The sequence below is a fragment of the Apis mellifera genome, linkage group LG12 (genome assembly GCF_003254395.2).
Source record: "Apis mellifera strain DH4 linkage group LG12, Amel_HAv3.1, whole genome shotgun sequence".
In the NCBI taxonomy this organism is placed as follows: domain Eukaryota; kingdom Metazoa; phylum Arthropoda; class Insecta; order Hymenoptera; family Apidae; genus Apis; species Apis mellifera.
The window spans coordinates 1,133,275-1,157,500 of record NC_037649.1 but is presented as its reverse complement, the minus strand read 5'-3'; the positions used below and the strand labels follow the sequence as shown (position 1 = coordinate 1,157,500).

General features: G+C 31.1%; 2 protein-coding genes and 1 long non-coding RNA gene across 20 annotated transcripts in view; 2 read left to right on the top strand and 1 right to left on the bottom strand.

The window, feature by feature from the left end:
* The window catches only part of LOC551490 (collagen alpha chain CG42342), a 251,014-nt gene that overhangs the window by 88,750 nt on the left and 138,038 nt on the right, over window positions 1–24,226 (top strand). The window lies entirely within an intron of this gene.
* On the top strand, window positions 500–7,003 carry LOC102655718. 3 transcript variants are annotated; one of them, XR_003305862.1, is made up of 5 exons: window positions 500–1,549; window positions 1,672–1,869; window positions 2,092–2,196; window positions 2,280–2,766; window positions 6,921–7,003. It is a non-coding gene; the product is annotated as an uncharacterized LOC102655718 (long non-coding RNA). The 3 variants fall into 3 exon arrangements; XR_003305863.1 differs by having other exon boundaries at window positions 504–1,549; window positions 2,102–2,196; window positions 2,320–2,766; XR_003305861.1 differs by having other exon boundaries at window positions 505–1,549; window positions 2,320–2,766.
* LOC725498 (protein mesh) lies at window positions 6,877–16,978 on the bottom strand. Of its 2 annotated transcripts, XM_016915478.2 has the most exons (6): window positions 16,713–16,978; window positions 12,645–12,891; window positions 10,303–10,529; window positions 8,890–9,077; window positions 8,365–8,680; window positions 6,877–7,094 (listed from the first exon to the last, which is right to left on the bottom strand). In XM_016915478.2, exons 2-6 carry the CDS (start codon window positions 12,865–12,867, stop codon window positions 6,933–6,935), a joined length of 1,116 nt encoding a protein of 371 aa, XP_016770967.1. In that variant the 5' UTR covers window positions 12,868–12,891; window positions 16,713–16,978; the 3' UTR covers window positions 6,877–6,932. The 2 variants fall into 2 exon arrangements, with proteins under 2 accessions (XP_016770967.1, XP_016770966.1); XM_016915477.2 differs by lacking the exon at window positions 16,713–16,978 and having other exon boundaries at window positions 12,645–12,932.

Sequence of the window (24,226 nt, the reverse complement as noted above, 5' to 3'; positions counted from 1 at the left end):
AAATTATAATTGATAAAGTTATTGATATTTCTGGAAAAATTTTTTACTTTGATTATTTTTTTTATAATTTTCGATCTCATTTTATTCGATTAAACATTACGCGAATTCGTAATTCCAATCTTTGATTCAATATTCAAATAATTATTAAAGCTAATGGAAAATTATAATTGATAAAGTTATTGATATTTCTGGAAAAATTTTTTACTTTGATTATTTTTTTTATAATTTTCGATCTTATTTTTCGATGAAATGTTACGCGCATGCTCGCATTCGCAATTCGAATTTTCGATTCAATTTTCAAATAATTGTTGAAGCTAAAATTCTAATTAATAAAATTATAATTATTGGTATTTTTGGAAAAATTTTTTACTCCGATCACTTTTTTTACAATTTTTTTCGAATTTTCAAAGAAAACAATAACAATTCATTCGTGTTTTAAAACGGCAGACATGAGTCGTTACAAAAATAGATTTTAATTAAATACGATAATTGAATATATGTTATTAATATACACTTCCAATATATAAAAAAAAAATACTAATATTAATAAATAGAAAATGGTAGTGTGTTTAAAACATCATCATTTCCTTAGACTCATTTTTTAAATTATCTCGATATCAATTGTCAACGGGTAGAGAAATCACGAAATCGAAGATCGACACGACCCAATTGACCTTTCAACCGTAAAGCTTCAAACTTCCAACTTGTTCCACTTTCCACCGGTTAAAAATAATTTTATCATTCTATCTCAAAACTCGTACAATTTTCGTTCTTTTAAGGAAAGAATGCTTGGAATCGACGAACCATCTGTTCCAATCTGTTCAAAATCTGACCAGACTTCTTCCTTTCTTTTCCTTCTCTCTCCCTCCCCCCCCCTCTCTCTCTCTCTCTTCCATGGATCGCGGCCCGATACATTTCGTCCAACGAGACCGTCCGTTTGCCCTTAAAACGAACTATTATAGCTATATACAATGCAGCTGGATACTGGATTTCCTCGGCTTGATTCGCCTCGACACGGTCCACTGGGTAACCTCAATTTCCCTACAGGTCACACAGTAGGTACCCCTCTCAGGAGACACAGGATTACTCGGGATACCTATTACAGACGACGAACGTAGAACTATCGTTCCTATCGAGCTTGAATAATGCGAACGTTATTCCTCGAAATGAGTTTTGGGTGTTCAGAGTGGGTCGACCTCGCTCTGTTGCTCATATCCGCGATGCACGTGTGCGCGCATGCGCGTGCGCGTGTGTGCGCGACTGTTTACCTATCGTGTTTGCAATGTGTCTGATAATCGATTTGCAAGGTGTTCCGTGCTATTAATTGGGCTGGGATAATTTTGTTAGTTCGATTTTTGAATAAATTCTTGCCTTGTGTGATTTGTAACACGAAAAAGGAAGGAAAGGATTGGCTCGAGTTATGATTTTTCAATTTCAACATGAAAGATTGAGGTTAATGTTCTACTTTATACTTCGATTTCGTTGTATAGCAGGCAAGAATTCTATGAAATTCGAAGAATCAATAATTAAATCAATAAGATAGATTCTTGTAAGTATATATTGAAAAGTATATTTAAAAATTCTTTTTCTTTTTCGTTTCTTTAAATATGGTAAATTTGGCGAACTCTCCATTCATCTTCCCTTCATCTCTTTCTCTTCATTGCGAACAAGGATTGCTTGCAAACCAATAGGATTATATCTGCAATGGTTTTGGATTGCCTGATAAGCAGATCAAATAAATAATTGAATGTAAACCTCTTAACCTGTTAGAATCGCGAATATAATTCTCAATATAAACCGGAAAAGATGGTGGTTTATAAAATCGATAATTCTAAATTTCTAATAAATCCGAGAAATTAAACACGAAAGGTATGTTAATTTTCGAATAAAATTTCAAGATTTTATCTATATTTTATATTTTTCCAATATATTTCAATACTACGAATAATAAAAAAAAAAAAAAAAAAAAGATATTTCATGAAATAATTTTCTTCCCCTACAAATCACTTATATCTATCATTGAAAATTATCGAATCGATGTGGATATTTTCTTTCCTAAAAAATTGCATTTGCACGACGTGTAAATCTGAGTGGGGTGAAGCTATTTTGAACGCGAATTACGGATGGTCTAATTAAGGCAATCTCTCGACCAACGTCGTTAATGATCCAGTAACGCCGTTTACATTACATTACGTGGTATGTATAGTATAGTATATATATATATATATATGTATGGAGTCAAAGCAATGCATGATGTAACTGCTCATTGTCTCGTCTAGCGTGAAGCGAATTATATTATTAAAATTTTGATGATGATAGGATGTAATGAACGATTGGCGTTAAATTGGCTCGAAAATTATTATGCGACAAATTGAGAGAAGAGGACATTGATCAATCATCGTTAAGTATGTGAGATAAGAAGATATAAGAGAAGATACGATGAATTGTATTTTAATTTTTTTTTTTATGCAATTACGTTATATTATCGAACTTGAAACGAATAACAATGCGACGTTTAAAAGAAAATTCGATTTACATTTCTCGGCAGACATCAATCTCAATCGTTGGACGATACATCAATGTGTAATGGATTCAACCTGTAAGAAAAAAAACTTGCCTTGTGATGTTCAGAATACGTAACACACGTATATACGTGTGTGCAATAAATCCTAAGGTGAAGGGAAAAAAGGATTATATCTATCTGGAATAAATTCAATCTGAAAATAAAAATTGTGTGACATCCAATACTGTGTAATAGAATCCACAGTAAGTACATTTAATACATGTGCATATATATCAACTTTTTTTCAAAACGTTTCATATATAAAATTATGAAACATATGTGTATGCACAAATATAAAATATATATGGAATGAAAAGAAATTCAAAACATTAAATATTCCAAGTATCTATTAATTATTGAATATGAAAAATTATCTTGTAACAAAATTTACTTAACTGTATCAAGTGAAAAAAGATTGCTTCGTTTAAGTTACATTTATCTGCAATAAATCCAATCTGAAGAAGAAAAATTATGAAACACATGTGTATGCACAAATATAAAATATATATGGAATGAAAAGAAATTCAAAACATTAAATATTCCAAGTATCTATTGATTATTGAATATGAAAAATTATCTTGTAACAAAATTTACTTAACTATATCAAGTGAAAAAAGATTGCTTCATTTAAGTTACATCTGCAACAAATCCAATCTGAAGAAGAAAAATTATGAAAGATATGTGCATGCACAAATATAAAATATATATGGAATGAAAAGAAATTTATAATATATTCAAAACATTAAATATTCCAATCTATTGATTATTGAATATGAAAAATTACCTTGTAACAAAATTTACTTAACTATATTAAGTGAAAAAAGATTGCTTCATAGTTGCATTTATCTGCAACAAATCCAAAAAAAATCCTGAAAAAGAAAAATTATGAAACATACATGCAAAAACAATAAAATGTACATGGAATGAAAAGAGATTGTTTTATAATGTATTCTAAACGTTTAATACACATTATTTATCACAAAGAAAAAAAATGTTCCTTTTACTATTCCAAGTATCTATTGATTATGAAAAATTGCCTTATGAATGACAATATATATATAAAGTTCCCTTGACCAGATATCAAATGAAGGAAAAAATTGCTTCATCTATCCACAACAAATCCAATCTGAAAAAGAATATGTATGCACAAATATAAAATATATGGAATGAAAAGAGATTGCCTTATAACGTATTCGAAACGTTTAATACACATTATTTATCATAAAGAGAAAAATGGTAAAATATAAAAATACGTATACATCGAATGAAAAGAGATTGGTTTATGATATTCAAAATGTTTGATACATTCATATTCGTGGAACGCACACTCGTATCTATCTACAATAAATCCAATCCGGGGAAGAAAAATTGGCTTACGACGATCGACTTACGTAACGCAATTTGCATACATATTAAAAAAAAAAAAAAAAAAAAAGGAAAAGAAGAAGAAGAAGAAAGAAAAAGTTGCAGCAAAGAGTGTGCACATGATATACAGACAGATATGAAAGGCCTTTTCTATGGAGTACACGAGAGAGAAGTAACGGAAATATTGTGAGACGGGTAGGAAATGCCTTGCGGTGCAATGGTTTAACTCGTTTGCGTGTGAAAAGGAGGAGAACCCTTTAAGCCTCACCGTGGCAACGTTATTGCGAATGCTCCTCCTTTTCCACATACTTGACACGTGTGTATACACACGGGGCTTTTCCACAAGGTTCAAAGGTTGACTGCGTATTTAACGTTGCAGAGTGTCACTTATACCTTTTTGGAGAGTGTCGTCTATTGTTTGTTGGTTAAATCGGTGAAGTGATTGGGTAAATAATATATTTCTTCCCTCTTGTTTTTTTTTTTTTTTTTGAATATCTGTTGTTTGTCTAAAGATTTCCTGTTTTGATAGAGAAATAAAAACAGAAGAAATAAGGGAAAGTGAAGGAAGGTGAGGGAAGAATAAGAATGGAAAAATAGTAGATGTAAATAATTGAAGAATGGAGATGTATAGTAGTTAATAGGTAATTGTTATAATCAATAATGAATAGAGATTTTTTGTTATTTTAATGGAAGAATAGAAAATGGAAGAAGGAATAATGGAAATGGAGGATGAGAATGGAGAAATACTTTTTCTTTTTTTTTCTTTTAAAGAAATAGAAGGAAAAGGAATAATATGTAAATGGAGAATAAGAATAGAAGAATATATAAGGTAATAGAGATAATAGAAAATTAAGGTTATGATGTGATTGGCCTGAGAGAAAAATATTTGAGGATGAAATGGAGTAGATCTGATTAAAATTCAAAGTGGAATGAATATTTAATTGGACAAGTATTAAGTATCTCAAGATTTTTAAATTTGAATATTTTATATCAAATATCACAAAATTTTCTCTTCTTTTTATTTTTGATAATTCTATAGCATTTTTTTTTTTTAATATTTCATCAAATATTTCAAACGAACTTGATTATTTTCTAAACGTTATTGAATTAATTTAAATTTCGAATTGATTTTAAATTTCCTAAAAATTAATAGGTAAGTATTAACAATTTTTATTTAATTATTAATTATACAAAGGGAAAGAAAGAGAGAAAGAGAAAGGGAGAACGTTAATAACAAGCATAAATCATGAAAGTGTCTAAGAAGCACGTTTGGAGCACAAAGGATTAAACTTGGTTCAGTTTGACTAACTACTTTTTTGCTAACTGCTTTTGGACATCTCCAGTTTACTCACTTTGGGAATTCCCTCGTGCAATGATTCAACTATGAAATGTTCCTGCAAATGCATGTAAAATAACCTAAAACAATACTCACAACATCAATTCTTCACAATAATCAACTCTTAATACCTCAAAAGAATTAAACTATATAAAATATTTAACACAAAAACAAAGAACTTAATTCAATTTTAAATTACAATACAATTCTTCAAATAACCAATCCATCTATCATAAAAAAAATCTCATTTTACATACAATTGTTCTTAACATAGAATTGACTGAATCAAATAACTCAAATGATCCTTTAGAGATAAAGATCCAACAGAAAAGATGAAAGAGTCCAATAATCAGAAAACGATTAAAAACCTGACCTGATCAACACCTGATCCCCCTTCGAATCGTCCCACGCGATTAAGGATCTCCCCCTGAAAAAAATCAAATCGCCCCCAAACGAATAAAGCAATGAGTACCACGCATCCCGGATGCGAAATCGTAAATCAGGCGGCAGTTGGTCAGCCGGCACTCTGGTTTCTCTAATCTATTCGAGGCTTGCTGGTGGCGCGCGCCGCACACTTGGCCACACAACTGTGCACACACGTGTAATCTAGGAACCTAGTGTCCGTCGTTCGGCTATTTATAGAGGAAGGAAAAATGGCCCGTGTCGATATATCGATTCGCGCCGACCTCCGTCTTCAACCCCCTCCCTCCCATGTATTGCCAACCGACGCTTTTAAACCGCGCGTTGCACCTCCTGTTTTCTGAATTTCGAAACGGACCTCCCCTCCTCCTCCTCGAGTTTTTATTATTTTTTTATTTTTCGTTACATTTTTAATAGGGATTTTTTTTTATTTTTTTGGAGAGACCAGGGGTGAATACACCCTTCTTCTTGAGAGGAGAGGAAGGAGGAGTATGGAAGGAGCGTTGAACGGGTGGCTGGCTTCTCTCTTTGTCAGGAATTTGTTGTTAGGGGGATTGGATAATTTGTATAATGGAACTGTTGTAGTTTTTTCTTATTTTCTTTTGGATTTCTTCCCCCTCCATTGTTGGATTAATAGTAATTATTTGTATTGTAGATTAGAAATTTTAATAAAATGAAGCGTATTCATTTCATTTTATCTTATCTGATATTCGAGCTGTCTGCTCTATTTCAATTATATAAGAGAGATATATATATATGTAGTGTAGTCGAAGGTAACACCGTTATGGAGATTGTAATAATAGTGTGCAATGAATATTTTATACAGCAGAAGAATGATTGAAATTAAAATGACTTGTGAAAACAATCTCGTCGATCAAGAAAAGAAATTATTTTTATTCTTAGATAAAAGTTAGAATCAGAAAGATCTGTACTCCTGTTTCAAGATTAAACGCGATAGATTTATTGTGTTATTGGTGTATTCTACACTTTTTCTTCAGAAATACTCAAGAATTTTCATAGATGTTCAATTTATTAATTAATTGAAAATGGCATCTTGTTATAACTAATTAATCATGAATTAGAAAGTATACCAAATTCAGTCTAGAATTTCTTAAATACTAAAAAGCCACAATTTTACATTTTATATTTTATATTTTTGGATCCAAGCTCTTGGCAAAATAAATAAATTTTGTCAAAAGAAAGAGAAACAATTTTATTATTACTTATTATTTACAGGCATGGAATGTCTTAGCTGCAAGTTGCAGCAATTATTTTCTCGTCTATCTTGAACATGTGTCGTCCTGGAAAACCGTTTACCCATCCTGCTCTGGTCAGATCACGTATGTGCGGCGTTTGAGAGAAAGGCTTGTACTCGTAGCTTCCTGTGCCGTTTCCTGCGTTGAAACCAACCTGAAACAGAAGAATCAATGTTTATTAAATTTATCATTAATTAATAAAGATATTTCAAAATGGGATGAGTTAAAATTTCTATATTTGATATAAAATAAAAATAAATATGATGGCTGATTCAATTTTGGAAAGATGCCTGTAAGAAGGTCTCCTTAAAGAAACTTTGAACTATAGTGCATAGTTGGAAATCTTGAAATTCAAAAATAATTAACTTGGTTCACAAAGACAAATTCCTAAGGTATGTAATCTTACAAAGTGTGGATCTCAAATTGGATGCATTTTCAACGTTGGAATATAGAAACATTATCTTCAAAGTTTTTCAATTTTGTAAGCGTGGAATTAGATTAGCTGGAGCGAGGATGAGCTTGATTTTTCGTTATGGAATAACGAAATTATTTCTATTCGTTGAGAAATTGATGGAGAGAAGGAAAATAGAGAAAACATTCGTTACTGGGATTAGATAAGGTTTTGGATCTTGGAAATTAAAATATCTTCTCTTTAACAGCAATATAGATTTCAATAAAATTAAATTTCAACAAATTAAATTTCCCTTCTAAAGATAGATTAAAATATGATGTAAAAAATATTTTATACGTTAATTTGTGAAATGAATTTTAGTTTTTAAGAAAAATAGAGAAAGCATTCGTTACTAGGATTAGATAAAGTTTTGGATCTTGGAAATTAAAATATCTTCTGGAAACAGCAATATAGATTTCAATAAAATTAAATTTCAACAAATTAAATTTCCCTTCTAAAGATAGATTAAAATATGATGTAAAAAATATTTTATACGTTAATTTGTGAAATGAATTTTAGTTAGAAATTTAAGTTAGAAGTAAGTTAAGGAAAATAGAGAAAGCATTCGTTACTAGGATTAGGTAAGGTTTTGGATCTTGGAAATTAAAATATCTTCTCTTTAACAGCAATATAGATTTCAATAAAATTAAATTTCAACAAATTAAATTTCCCTTCTAAAGATAGATTAAAATATGATGTAAAAAATATTTTATACATTAATTTGTGAAATGAATTTTAGTTAGAATTTTAAATTAGAAGTAAGTTAATTTAAGTTAGAAATTTAGGTTAGAAATCCATCCAATTTTGATTCGAGTGCAAAAGGTTAGAAATTAAATCAAAGAAGCAAAAGGAAGAATACAAAAAAATCTAAGAAAATGATTCAAGAAAAAAGCCACCTCGAATAATTAAATCTCCATTTTAATAATTCGTTTCGATTTTCAATTGAAAGATACGTGCGTATATGAAAACTTACGAATGCTGAAATACCGCCATCGCCGTGCACAGTGTCGCCACCTGCCTCCGTGTGGCTGGTCCACTCAACGCGCGGATAATTGAACATCGCGTACGTGTTCGCCTCGTCGGTCGCTAGGACCATCTGGAAAGTGTTGGTGGTGTAAAGGGAATTGTCGATGCCACCCGTGAACGATACGTTCTTCCACGTGACGGTGATCGCGTGTTTCGGCACGAAACCTTCCGCCCCGCTCATACCCTCCCGAACGTCCCACTTGAGACGCTCGCGCATCTCCACTCCGAGTTGGTCTTTCCTCGTTCGCAAATCTCGCTCGATCCTAAAAAAATTCCCCGATGAATTATTCAAAAGTATCTTCGAAAGATCAAGCGGTGATTTTTCCTCGTTCTATTCTAAAAATTTCCCCATGAATTATTCAATGAAGTATCTCGATCAAATTGTTGATATTAATTTTATTCTTAAACTTTGTACGTTATATATATATATATATTTTATATGGGTTAATATATAGTTTTTTTTTTATACCACCTAAAGTATACACCTGGCTTCCTCCGATCTCTGTCCGTCGACCATATTTCCCCTATACGACATTTGCTGAAAAATATCCCTATGAAACTGGGGTCATTCTCCTTCGGCCAACATTTGACAGGGAACACGAGAGGGTACGTGTAACGTTCTGGGGGGTCGGTGAACTCCAAGTAACCGTTTATCGATACCTGGAAAGGAGCGATTTTATTTTTACAATAATCGATTATGATTATCGATCTTTTTTTTTTCGCGACAAACATGAATTCGACAAATTCGATCTCGTGGAATGAATGTATATCTTTTTAATGGAAAAAGTGAATATAGTGGAAATGCTTCTTTTTTTGGCCTGGCATCTTTGTTACAGCGAACAACGAAAAACATAACCTCACTCATGAATCGAACTTGAATTTTTCTTATAAATAAACTCTCTTGAAATGCCATCTGTCGAAATATATAATGAACTACACGGTTTAGAACGAAGTTGGTTGGTTAAAAAATGTTTGACTAGCGACGCTCGCGTGAAGAAACGAAATTACTTTCCGAACTAATCTCTCTATATTTTTGTATATTTCTATATATCGATCACTATATTATTCTTTTATTCCATTAAACGCAATATTGATTCGTCCTTTTATATTTTTATTATATATAATAGAAGTAATAGAAATATAGAAAAGAAGAAACGAAATTACTTACAGAACATTCTCTATATTTCTGTATATTTACATCTCTATATATCTATCACTTATGTTATTCCATTAAACGTAATGTTTCGTCCTTTTATATATTTATTATACATAATAGAAGTAGTAGAAATATATATAAGAAATTATATGGTTTAGAACGAACGGTTTGGATAAAAACGTTCCACTAGCGGACGCTCACATGAAGAAACAAAATTACTTTCCGAACATATTTCTCTATATTTCTATATATCAATCACTTATGTTATTCCTTTAAACGTTGATTCGTCCTTTTATATATTTAATTATATAGTAGAAGTAATAGAAATATAGTGTAATATATAATACTAGAAATATATAATAAACTACATGGTTTAGAACGAAGTTGGATAAAAACGTTCGACTAGCAATATTCGCGTGAGGAAACGAAATTACTTGCCGAACATTCTCTATATTTCTGTATATTTGCATCTCTATATATCTATCAGTTATGTTATTCCATTAAACGTAATGTTTGATTCGTCCTTTTATATCATTTACATTAAAAAGTAACATTGTTTTCTAAAGATCAAATCTCTAATAAGAGAAAAATAATTTCGTCCAGCTCGACTCGAGATTAGATCTCGTTGTCCCCAAATAACAAGATCGTCTCTCTCAAGTTGTTATTTCGGGAAAACTCGTCGAAAAGTTAAAGGTTAACGAATGGATGACGAGGAGAGGGACAACTTACTCTGGTTTGATTGAATCTGAATCCGAAAAAGGGCAGTTGAAAATTGAAATTCTTATTGGTCTGAGGTGTCGAGGCTTGAATTTCCTTCAGATAATCGCCCTCGTCATCGTCACCCCCCTTGTCGAAGAACCAGTACATGAACTCGGATCTGATCTCTCTCAATCTTTCCCCCGTCAACACGTAATCCGAGCACCCAACTCGAACTGAATCGTCCTGTGAATTCGGATCTGTGAAGAACACAAGAAGGTTGTATTATATGTGATCAATTACTTCATCGTATAGAACAGATATTACAGTTTTTTTTTTTACTTTGACAATCATTATTTACAATTCAAAAATCTGATTACATTAGTTCTTAAGGAATTATAAAATATTTATGAATACGTGAATTTGATAAAACAAAATAAGGTGATCCAGGTTCGAATTAATGTGGATATTGTATGGAAAATTATGAAAATTTCGTGGAAAGGATAGGATTTACGTAGATTAAACCGAATGTAAAAATTGGAATCGAACGAAATGAAATTTTTTTTAATTCGGATAATATCGGGATATGGTCCAATGATTCGTTTTTCAGTAATTAAGTAACTGAAGGAAATTAAGAATTTTTAGATTAGAATTTAAATTATAAAATATTAAATTAATAAAGTGAGAGTGTTAAAGCTAAGAATTAATATTCATGGAATAGATTTGTAAAGTCATAATTTTAAAAGGCCAAGACAAAATGCAAAATGTTGATTGCTACTGTAAAAATATAAAATTATTTTTAAATAAGTTAAGTTGATAAAGAGACAAAGACAGGAAAACTTCAATTGCTTATAAATAAATAATCTCCTTTCATTCTTCCTAGAATCCTTCAGATATAATACAACTTGTATAACCATTTAAAATTTCAGTATAGAATCAAGAAAGACATTTTCAATTAAAAGAAATAAATAATCTTCTTTCATGCTTCCTAGAATCCATCAGATATAATACTTGTATAATGACTTGTATTATGACATTATATATAGCCATTTAACATTTTAACATTTTAGAATCAAGAAAGACATTTTCAATTGAAAAAAATAAATAATCTTCTTTCGTGCTTCCTAGAATCCTTCAGATATAATACAACTTGTATAGCCATTTAAAATTTCAGCATAAAGTTAAAAAAGATATTTTCAATTAAAAAAAATAAATAATCTTCTTTCATGCTTCCTAGAATCCTTCAGATATAATATAACTTGTATAACAACATTATATATAGCCATCATCTAACATTTCAGTATAGAATCAAGAAAGACATTTTCAATTAAAAGAAATAAATAATCTTCTTTTATGCTTCCTAGAATCCTTCAGATATAATGACTTGTATTATGACATTATATATAGCCATTTAACATTTTAACATTTTAGAATCAAGAAAGACATTTTCAATTAAAAAAAATAAATAATCTTCTTTCATGCTTCCTAGAATCCTTCAGATATAATACTTATATAATGACTTGTACTATGATGTTATATATAGCCATCTAAAATTTCAGCATAGAATCAAGAAAGACATTTTCAATTAAAAGAAATAAATAATCTTCTTTCATGCTTCCTAGATTCAGATATAATACTTGCATAATGACTTGTATTATGACATTATATATAGCCATTTAATATTTTAATATTTTAGAATCAAGAAAGACATTTTCAATTAAAAGAAATAAATAATCTTCTTTCATGCTTCCTAGAATCCTTCAGATATAATATAACTTATAGATATAATATATAGCCATTTAAAATTTCAGCATAAAGTCAAGAAATTTTCAATTAAAAGAAATAAATAATCTTCTTTCATGCTTCCTAGAATCCTTCAGATATAATACTTGTATAATGACTTGTAGTATGACATTATATATAGCCATTTAACATTTTAACATTTTAGAATCAAGAAAGACATTTTCAATTAAAAGAAATAAATAATCTTCTTTCGTGCTTTCTAGAATCCTTCAGATATAATATAACTTATAGATATAATATATAGCCATTTAAAATTTCAGCATAAAGTCAAGAAATTTTCAATTAAAAGAAATAAATAATCTTCTTTCATGCTTTCTAGAATCCTTCAGATATAATACAACTTGTATAACAACGTTACATATAACTATCTAACATTTCAGTATATAAAATCAAGAAAAAAGTTTTCAATTAGAAAAAATATCCTTAGAATTCATCCAAAGTATTTACACATCTCGTATATTTTCCATTAATTCTAACAGACAGGCGACGAGAAACTACGATTTCCTCCTTAAGTCGTACTTCATAATTATCATCATCGACGTTTGTCAGGATATTTTCCTTTTCTTCCTCACCTTTGTCACGACTGCTTCTATCTTCGTTCAGCCCCGTTGCCTCTGATAAACTATTCCACGCTTCGTTCGACGATGATTGTCCACTATTTTCGTCGTTTCCTTGAAAAATCGATCCTTCATACCCTGTGGATTCGTCCAACGCGTTTTCGATCCCCGCCGATATCTCGTTGACCGGCAGCAGAAGAAGAAAGCACAAAGAAACGATGAAGACACGATTTCGCATTTTTTTTTCAAATCAATCGATTTACTGAAACGAGAATCGAGCTTGGTTCAATATAAATAGCGAATTGAGCAGTAATATCGATTATATAAATGTTATCGATAACATTTATCTCCTCGCTATTTAATCTTGTGAGATAAAGATGAGATTAATGGAAAAAGTGTAAATAATAATTTTTCAGTGGGACGAAAAATAAATTGGAAAAAAAGAAAAATGGTGTAAATATTTTTGAAAGAAGAGATATATTTATGAACGTAGATATCTCGTGGATTCTTTTCGACGTTTCCATTTTCTTTCTTTTTTTTTTTTTTTTTTTTTTGGGATGCAAAACGTGACAGGAACTAGCCACATGAACCACGTGTGTGTCACGAGACGTCAATGTCGCGTGTCACGTTACCTCGTAACAGTCGGGTGCTTGCCAGGTGAAATTTTTCTTTTTCGTTTTCGTTGAGAATGAAAATTGCATTTCGGTAAAATCTTTGTTTTATCCTTCGACAAATATCAGAAATACTTACTTTTGAAAACGTTTTTATGGTAGCATATATCTGTTAAATGACGATAAATAAAATTTGGTAAAAAAAGAAAAGGTCACCACCAAAATTCAAATATTGTAAAATAAAATTATCTAAGTAATTTATAGATAGGAATGAAAAGTGATCTGGTATTCGATTATTCGTATATTAAAATTATATTTTTTTCCAGAATCCTTATCATCAAATTTAATGAAAAAAGATTATTAAAATTGTTTAACAAAATTTCAATCTCTTTCGAAATAAAATTTAAATATCCTTGTTTCACAAGAAAATTCAAATATTCTAAAATGAAATAATTTATAATAATTAAAAATTCAGATATGAATGAAACGTGACTTGGATTATTCGTATATTAAAATTATATTTTTTTCCAAAATTCTTATCGTCAAATTTAATGAAAAAAGATTATTAAAATTGTTTAACAAAATTTCAATCTCTTTCGAAATAAAATTTAATTATCCTTGTTTCACAAGAAAATTCAAATATACTGTAAAATGAAATAATTTATAATTCAGATATGAATGAAACGTGACCTGGTTCGATTATTCGTATATTAAAATTATATTTTTTTCCAGAATCCTTATCGTCAAATTTAATGAAAAAAGATTATTAAAATTGTTTAACAAAATTTCAATCTCTTTCGAAATAAAATTTAAATATCGATTTTTTAATCCTTCTTTCACAAGAAAATTCAGATACGAATGAAAAGTGTATATTAAAATGATACTTTTTTCAAAAAATCTCAAAAACCAATACAAAACAATTACAATCATCGTCAAATTTAATAAAAAAAGATTATTAAAATTGTTTAACAAAATTTCAATCTCTTTCGAAAATAATAAAATTTAAATATCGATTAAATTTTTTAATCCTTCTTTCATAAGAAAATTCAAATACGAATGAAAAGCGTATATTAAAATGATACTTTTTCCAAAAAATCTCAAAAATCAATTACAATCATCGTCAAATTTAATAAAAAGAGATTATTAAAATTCAGTTCAACGAAAATATCGATCGAATTAAAGATTAATTAAAAATTTTAATTAATTAAAAATTCTCTAATAAGATATCCAATTACAATCGACCCGTCACAATTACAAATTCATAACGTAACATAAAATTTAACAGAGATTCTTCAGAAACTAGAACGATACAATAAAAAAGAAAAAAGTACAATCCTCCAATGTTCCAATCTCTTAAAACTCTCTTATTAATACCAAAAATTATTCATTCTTCAAAACTTTCTCCAAAATTCTCCAAAAGACACCATTCCTCCCCCCAAAAACTCAACTATCAATATCTCAACAATCTTAAATTCGAAACTAAAACGATACAATAAAAAATAAAAAAGAAAAAACTACAATCCTCCAATGTTCCAATCTCTTAAAACTCTCTTATTAACACCAAAAATTATTCATTCTTCAAAACTTTCTCCAAAATTCTCCAAAAGACACCACTCCTCCCTCCAAAAACTCGACTATCAATACCTCAATAACCTCAAATTCAATTTCCCCTCAATGCTTGCTTCTCCTTAGAAGAACATAAATTCCCCCTCCCCCTCTTCCTCCCCAGCTCTCCAAAAAAACCCCAGCCAAAGAACATCTTCCAGATTTAACCAAATTTTTCGAAATCAGCCTCATCATCGAGAGAAAGAAATCATCTTTCGAGCAATCTCTTCTTTTCTTCATTTACTTACCGCTTGGAATTCGCCCCGATCCCCGTCGGTAAAATCGGTGCCCGCCGATACACGTCTGAACACGGCCGAGAGAGTGACAAAGAGAGAGAGAGAGTACCCTCGATGGAGTACACACCGGAGGGGATACACGAGACGAGAGGGCTGAGAAATTGGTTTCGTTTGTGAAATTCCTCGCCTAGGTGAGGGGCACTTTGGGATGGGACGGTTACGATCGTCGTGAGTGACACCTTGGGAGAGAGTCTTGGAATGGGTGGACGAGTGGATGGTAATGGAATCAGGTTCGATAATAGGAGGAGAGGTGGTGTGTAACGAAATACACGTGGCGAAATTGGGCGAATATTCGTGCAATATCGTTTCTATTCGAATATTTGCCTGTGAACGATCGCTTCGCTTTTTCACAATTCGAGAATGTTCTAAAAAGTTAGTTTCCATATATCCTTTAATTCGAATCGTAATATAAACAAATTCTCATTTAATCTTGGATGATGAAATGAAATAAAAATTTGTTTATTTATTTTCTATTGCAAACTGGTTATTTTCCTTCCTAAACAAATTCTTGTTTAATCTTGCATGATAAAATGGAATAAAAATTTGTTTATTTATTTTCTATTGGAAACTGGTTATTTTCCTTCCTAAACAAATTCTTATTTAATCTTGATGGATGGTAAAATGGAATAAAAATTTGTTTATTTATTTTCTATCAGAGGCTGATTATTTTCCTTCCTAAACAAATTCTTATTTATTTCTTATTAATTTATTCTTATTAATTTTCTTATTTCTTATTAATCTTGATGGATGGTAAAATGGAATAAAAATTTGTTTATTTATTTTCTATTGGAAACTGGTTATTTTCCTTCCTAAACAAATTCTCATTTAATCTTGATGGATGGTAAAATGGAATAAAAATTTGTTTATTTATTTTTTATCAGAGGCTGATTATTTTCCTTCCTAAACAAATTCTTGTTTATTTCTTATTAATTTATTCTTATTAATTTTCTTATTAATCTTGATGAATGATAAAATGGAATAAAAATTTGTTTATTTATTTTCTATCGGAGGCTGATTATTTTCCTTCCTAAATAAATTCTTATTTATTTCTTATTAATTTATTCTTATTAATTTTCTTATTTCTTATTAATCTTGATGGATGGTAAAATGGAATAAAAATTTGTTTATTTATTTTCTATTGGAAACTGGTTATTTTCCTTCCTAAACAAATTCTCATTTAATCTTGATGGATGGTAAAATGGAATAAAAATTTGTTTATTTATTTTCTATCAGAGGCTGATTATTTTCCTTCCTAAACAAATTCTTATTTATTTCTTATTAATTTATTCTTATTAATTTTCTTATTTCTTATTAATCTTGATGGATGGTAAAATGGAATAAAAATTTGTTTATTTATTTTCTATCGGAGGCTGGCTCTATTTTTCCTTAAAGGCGTTAGGCAACATTCGAATCTGGCCCGGGCAGAGAGGTTCTATAATCTACTTGCGAGTTAGTTGCTACCCCCATGGCTGGCTCCTCTGCTAGGTGTTCCCGAGGAGTAGTAAGTACTTGGGTTGTTCCTCGCGCTCGGATACTTTGGAAGTGAAATAGTGTGTATCCTGGCGGGGTACCTGCCAAATATCCAACCGCTGGTCCAAGGAAACTACCCTGGAATATTGTCGAACCGCAAAGAGGTAATCCCGGGAAGTGCAAGACTCGAGCTCAGAATCAACTCTGGCCGACCGCTGTAGACTGTGGTTTAATATCCGACGATCTTTGGAAAGGTTGGTGGTGATAAGAAATCGAGGATGTACGTTATTTGGCCGACCGTTATCTTCGGCCGTAGATGTGAAATCGAGCGTGTGTTTTCGATTTGTTTTCGTATTTATGCCCGTGGTTTTTCATCTAAAAAAAAATTGAAGAAATTTTTTTTAAGAAAGTATATAATTTTGTTTGTGAGACGAAGAGGAAGAAAATTTGAGATTAAAAAATTTATATAATAAACTGGGATTAAATACCCTATTATAAAAAGATAAATAAAAAAAAAAATTTATTTTATATTTATAATATAAATAATAATATATATAATTATATGAATAATAAGTTAATTTTATATTTATTAAAATATAATATTAACAAATTATATTACAGTTTTGAAAGTAATTGTATTAATGAATTATATAGAAAATTTAAATTATTATTAAAAATATATTATTAATGAAACAATAAATGAAAGTTTAATTTAAGTAAAAATAAATATAACTGCCAGTGGTTAAATATAATTATAATTTAATTTTTTTGAGATTAAAAAATTTGATAATAAGGATTAGATATCCTAGTATAAAAAGATAAATAAAAAAAAATAATATAAATAATAATAAGTTGATTTTATATTTGTTAAAATATAATATTAATAAATTATATTACAGTTTTGAAATTAATTGTATTAAAAAATTATATATAAAATTTAAATTATTATTAAAAATGTATGTATGATATTATAATTAATAGAGGATTCTGAATAAATGAAAGTTTAATTTAAGTAAAAATAAATATAACTGCCAGTGGTTAAATGTTTTATAATTATAATTTAATTTTTTTGAGATTAAAAAATTTAATAATAAGGATTAGATATCCTAGTATAAAAAGATAAATAAAAAAAATAATACAAATAATAATAAATTAATTTTATATTTATTAAAATATAATATTAATAAATTATATTACAGTTTTGAAATTAATTGTATTAATGAATTATATATAAAATTTAAATTGTTATTAAAAATATATTATTAATGAAACAATAAATGAAAATTTAATTTAAGTAAAAATAAATATAAGTGCCAGTAGTTAAACTTGATTTATAAATTAATTAATTCTAATAGAAATTTAAAATGTTTTATAATTATAATTTAATTTTTTTGAGATTAAAAAATTTAACAATATTTTAACAGATTAAATTTTTTAATCTCAAATTTTTAATTTATTGATTATAATTGTATCATTGTCTCATAATAAAATTATAGGAGAGAATCAAGAGAGGTATAATTTTAATGTGATAATTTGTTTGTTTTAAAGTAATTGTTTATCAAACAAAATTATTTCCTGTCCTTCCTTCCAAATCCTATGTATATATATATTAACAAATATCACGTGCATCTAATAATATCGAAATCAATTAATTGACATAATTATTACAAAATATTTTTCATTAATTTACCAATATAATAAATTAAACAAATTCTTCCACTTACATTGATGATTTAATAAAATCTTACTACAATCTTCCCAATTTTAATTAACTCTATCTTTCTGAATATTAATTTTACAAGATTAACGAAACACTTAAAAATTATTATCTTATATCTTATTCATTCAACTCCTTTCAAACAAAAAAAAAAAAAAAAAGATACCCACGAACGAATTAAAAAAACAACGTTTATCCAAATAATTCACCCGCTTCTTCCTCCTCCTTTTCCTCCACCTCCTCCTCCTCCACCGATTCACATCTTAATACACAACTCGTGTTATGCAAATGCGTTACGCAAACTTAAATCGCAAAGCAAACAAAAGACACGGCGAACAACGGATAAACGTCGTATAAATGGCACGCACGATAACGAAACAGTGTCCTTCGTGTCCCCTTACCGAATAATACATATCGTATCCAAGCTCGAGAATTTACTTTATACCGGGGCAGTAGAAGGTACGTTAGTTATGCCGACGTACCTGTCGATAACGCGTGTTCTTTTTATCAAAACGTGATACAGGGTCAGACGTCGCGTCTCCCACGCGCCTTTAGCTTCAGCTACTCTGTTCATATATACCGGGTGTGGCGCGCGTCTCTTCCTTCTCGAGATTAGAATTATGGGACGAAAGAACAATTTTGTCTGGAATGGACGTGAAGTGGCAACATTGGGCAACGTTATTCGACCCGATTAACTCGAATTAACCGAGAAATGGAAAAGTTGAGGCGATCACTCGAACCGACGTGACTGGAGAGAAACGATGATGATTCGGTGAAATGGGTGAAATTAAGAGATGATTTTCGAAGAGAATATTTGTAATATTTGAAATTTCGAACGATTCCAGTGAATATTTTTGAAAATATTGATTATTATAAATACATTATTTAAATTTAAATAAATATTTTAACTATTATCCAATTTAATTCATTCGTTTCGTATGAAAAATCTATAAATATAAATATACTGGTTTCTGCTTAAAAGAACAAGAATAAATCGATTTAAAAAATGTTAAATCACGAAATTTACGATTTTTCGAATCTCGCCTGATCTTGATTGGGTATGAAATATGCGAAGGAAAAATAGAAAGCCGAACCTCCTAGAGTGTGGGACGCAGTTAGAGTCGTCATTCCATCTTCGTTCCCTCCATAAATCTTCGAAGCAAAGATCAAACACGCAATACGCAATTTCTATTTTCCTCCTCTTCGAATAATAACCACTCCACACCTGAAATATCGATACCGTTCATCATCGCAACTGTGCATCGAGGCTTCTAAAAACTAAAATTCGAATTATCCTCTCTCAAAATTAACATCTCCTTTCATCCGATCCACGTTTCAACTTTCTCGATTCATTTTCACTTAATCCCACCATCATCGATTCAATTTTCTCTCTTCTCGAATTCAGCCAGAATCTCCTTTTCGAACGTACCACCCGGTATATTATTCCTTCGACCCGATATTTCCCTCGAAACGAAAGCAAAAAGTCCCGATACGACGAACGTTTTCAGAAACCTTTTAAACGGCTCTCGTATCGAAAACGAGATTAAAAAAAAGAGAGAGAGAGAGAGAGAGAGAGAGAGAGAAACGAAAATGAAAAAAAAAAGAAGAAAAAAGCGCAAGGAGGAAGTCAACGAACCGAAGAAACCAAACTCCTCCTCCTCCTCCTCCTCTCGTTTCGCGTGTCCAGGTATTATCGATGATATCCCACGTAGGCGCTCAACGACCGATTATCGTGTTCCCTCCCCCCCCCCCCCTCCTCCTCCTCGAGGGACGAGAAAACAAGCTCGTGAATGATTTTACCCGCGATGAATTTACGAGGCAAATTGTCCAGGATAATGCACACCTTTCGACGCTCGAATGGACAGCTCTGGATCCACACAACGTGGCTGTTTTACACGTTGATTTCAGACGTTGTATTAAATCGTCATTTGTTTGCGTTTCCTTTAAAGCTTGTTTAAATTGGATTTTATCGATTTGCCCGATTATTGAAATTCGTCGGCCGTGATAAAGTTACGTTTGAACGGAGGAAGGCAGGTACTCGTGTTTATCCTCTTTTCATTCGCCTCGATCGTTTCCATGGGTTACAATTAACGCGGGTGTAATCGCGCGTGTTCCGTGAATCCGTGTACTCGACTCGACACAACGCGTGTGCCGCTCTTTTGTCGCCGCGCGTCAAACGCGGTGAATTATCGATTATCGATGTTAATTAAACTTACGTAATTCCCATCTTAATTAAGATGGAAAGAAACGAGGCATATCTCCCCTCCTCCCTCGATTTTTGTCCCGATATTCAATCCTGACAGATTTCTGAGAATCGAAATTTCGTCGAATGCATTTAATTTCGTGGAATGATGAAATTATCCCGAATTGATCGAACAACACTTTGTCTTTCGTCACGATTATATATCGTATATTCATTGAAAATGTGGGATATATAATCTGTGTATTAGTTTCTCTCTCTCTTTCTCTTTCAATGTTCGATCGTTCGATCCTTGTTTCTCGAGCATTTCTTAAATTCACCGCAAGGAGGATGCGATCGAGGCGCGCCGAACGGTGGAAACTGGAACTAAAAGCGAGGTCGCTTCATAGAGTATATTCGGTTAAAGAAAAATATATAAAGTTACGCGTCGCAATGTATGCAAGAAATTTACAATTTTCTGCAAACTGTATTCGATTTAAATTAATTTCGATCTTTTGCACGCAAAAGGGAATCGATTCTGATTTTCTCGATTCCATTGTTCCCTTTTCCGCAAAGATTCGTCGAAAAGAGCGAAGCTCGAAGCTCGCTTCGAGGAAAACCGCTAAAGACTCGTTTATACTCGGAAGGGGAGAGGGGGGGGGGAGAGAGAGAGAAGAGGAAAAAGTGGTCGGTTGGAATTGCTCTCTCGCCTTCCTTCCTTCCCTTCTCGGAAAAATTACATCTCTCGCCGTCTTGTTTCGCGTCTCTCACCTGTGGCGAGAAGACCGTTCGCCACCGAGATCCTTCCCTCGTTAAAATGCAAAGTAAGCGAAAATAAAGGGAAACAAGATGGTGGAGCGCGCGTGTTATGGCAGTTCCCCCCCCTCGTTAAATATGAACCGTTTCGAACGTGCTCTCGAGAGCTGCTCCCCGCTTCGATTAAACAGATTCGAAATTTTCCTATTTGCCGACAGATTTCCCGTAGTAAGCATTCCGCCAACAAGGCGAGCAGTTTTGATTTCTCGTAATCTTCGAGAATATATCTTTGAAACATCGTACATAAAATATTATATTCTTTTTTCTTCCCTCTTATTTTATCCTTATCCATAAAGTATATAAAATTTTTATATTTTTATATAAAAAAAATCATCATATTGAATGATGAAAGTAAAAGAACGTATCTTCACTCGCTTTGAATCGAATCGAATATTCAAACGTATATTATCATCTATCTACACATCGATGCGACAATGATCTCGAATCGAAATCGAAAAGATCGAACGAGAAAAAAGATTAAAAAACACGACTTGGAAACGTATTGAGAACGATGAGAGAAAATCCAGAAGATGCCGAGGTAGAAAGGAAGCATCGATGCGACGGAAGAAAATGATTAAATACGATTCGAAGATTAAAAACTCGAACGATTCTCGGGCAAAATCGTTTCAAACGGCAATCATTACATGCCCATCTCGTGGCACGATAAAAGAAAACTCTCGAACGAGGCGAGAGACCGGCCATCCCCCCTCCGCTCCACCGCTCGAAACCCATTTCCATTGGCCCGAATCGAACCGGAAACGCGGGTGGTGGGGGGACGGTATTGTGGGACGCCAAGACGTCTGTGACGTCTTTATCGCGAGGGGGGAGGGGTAACGAGCGAGGAGCAAGGCAGAAATTCCGGGAACGGCGAGTCCTAATGAATTGCCTACTCCATTTGCTATCCGTGTGCTACACCGTGGCGGCGCACCACGGCGCTGGAATTACTTTCGCTCGATCTGTGCAGCCTTCCGCTAGAATGGCGCGCGAATCCTCGAGCGTTCTTGACTTTGCACCTCGACGCACGATTACCTCTCTCTCTCTCTCTCTCTCTCTCTCTCTCTCTCTCTCTCTCTCTCTTTCTCTCTCTTTTACGAAACGAAATCTGTCTTTTTTCGAATGCTTCTCCCTTCTTCGAAAATAGGAGGAGACTATTTACTCGAGAAGAAAGGAATAAATCTTTATCCATCTTTTCCGATTTTGGAAAAAATATTATTCGATAACGTAGGCGAGTAATTATAAGTAATTTTGGACACAATTGTATGATGATATTAAATGTATTATTGTTTACGTTACAATGCTCGTCTTTCGATATAATTATTTGGCAATCTGGTGTGATTGAGTGGTCAAATCAAAAGTGCATGGAAAAAGAAATAGGAAGAAGCTATAATGATAAATTGATTTTTAATTGAATGATACAGAAAAGGATAATGATTGATTTTTCGAAAAAAAAAGTTATTTCACAATTTTAATTGAAAATAAACGTAAAATTACACGTGTAATCGAGTATTGTACCGATTTTCAATTGTGAAAAAAAAAAAGAAAGGAACTAAGTAGGAAAATGGTGCAAAAAGCTTTTTAATTTGAAAAATCTATGAGAAGATTACATTTTAATAAAATTTGTCCCTACACTTTCGCAAACATTGAATGTATACGTTTCAATGTTTTGAGTAAAATTGGATTTTGTTATTTTTATTATCTCTATTATTTTAAAAGAAGATGATATCACGAATAGAATATAATTTGATATAATTTTCTTCTTTTTATTTTGAATCTGTACATTACAATGATTATTTCTCCCAGAATTGTAAAAATTGCGAAACGGTTCGTTTGAAAAATCTGAAATCTCGATGAAAAATTGAAAAATAGGGGAAAAAATTAATCACTGCACCATTCGTCTTCTTCGCAATATTTTTGTTTTTAAATTTTTCCACAGTAGCAAACAATTTACGTGTATCATATGCATGTGTATTTATAAATATTGATTGATAAATCTCTCTGTATATGAAATTTAAATTGAATTAAACTTTCATTCCCATAGTTTTAACAATTTTAAACAATTATAACGTAAATATTGAATAAAATCTTCCTCTCTTTTTAATTTCAAATATGAGAAAAAAAAAAACAACAAATCTTTGATCACACGTATAAATAATTTAAATAATTTAAAAACGAAGGAGGAAATTTTAAGAAAAAGATGCTCAACATCACATATTTTCGATTTAAATTGAAGCAAATTTAAAAAAAAAATTATACTATAATACGAAGAAAAAAGTTTTTTTGAAAATTTCCCTCTAATCTGTTCTCCTGCACAGACACGGTTACTCTTTGTGGGTAAAACGTAGTTGATATTCCATATGCAAATTACATTACGAGTATTAGTTTTAAAGCGTTCACTGTTAGTTCAAAGAATTCCTTTGTACCAAAGAGAGTTACTCTTGCAACGAACAAAAATCCGGTGTAAGAAATAATTAACAAATTGCTTTCGCGGCTCAGAATATTCAACATGGCGCTAATTAAAATTGCAACATCGCTGAAATATTTGTTTTTATCCACGAATAACGAATATCACAATTTTATGATTTCGTATTCCATTTCCTCGAACCACGCCACCCCTTTCTTCCCCCCTCTTTCCATTAACTTTTATCATCATCTCCACCTCGAAAAATAATCTTCGATCGTGCTTTAAATCTTAAAACCATTCAATCATCTCTTTAAGAACAAAATTTTTTTCGATTCCTCCTTCAAACGGAAAAACGAATGTAAAATTTTGACTCTCGAGTTTTGGAGAGAGAATAAATCTATCTTCCTCTAAATTTTTTCTTTAATAATAATGTTATAATTCGAAAGATCGTTATTTTTCATCCTATTTATATTTTCATTGTTTTTCATTTTTTTACCTTATG

Coding starts and splice junctions, on each gene's coding strand:
- LOC725498 (XM_016915478.2), bottom strand. CDS start 12,867: ATGCGAAATCGTGTCTTCATCGTTTCTTTGTGCTTTCTTCTTCTGCTG. Junction 9,078..10,302: donor TCAGATTCAATCAAACCAGA/GTAAGTTGTCCC, acceptor GCTCCTTTCCAG/GTATCGATAAACGGTTACTT. Junction 7,095..8,364: donor ATGGCGGTATTTCAGCATTC/GTAAGTTTTCAT, acceptor CTTCTGTTTCAG/GTTGGTTTCAACGCAGGAAA.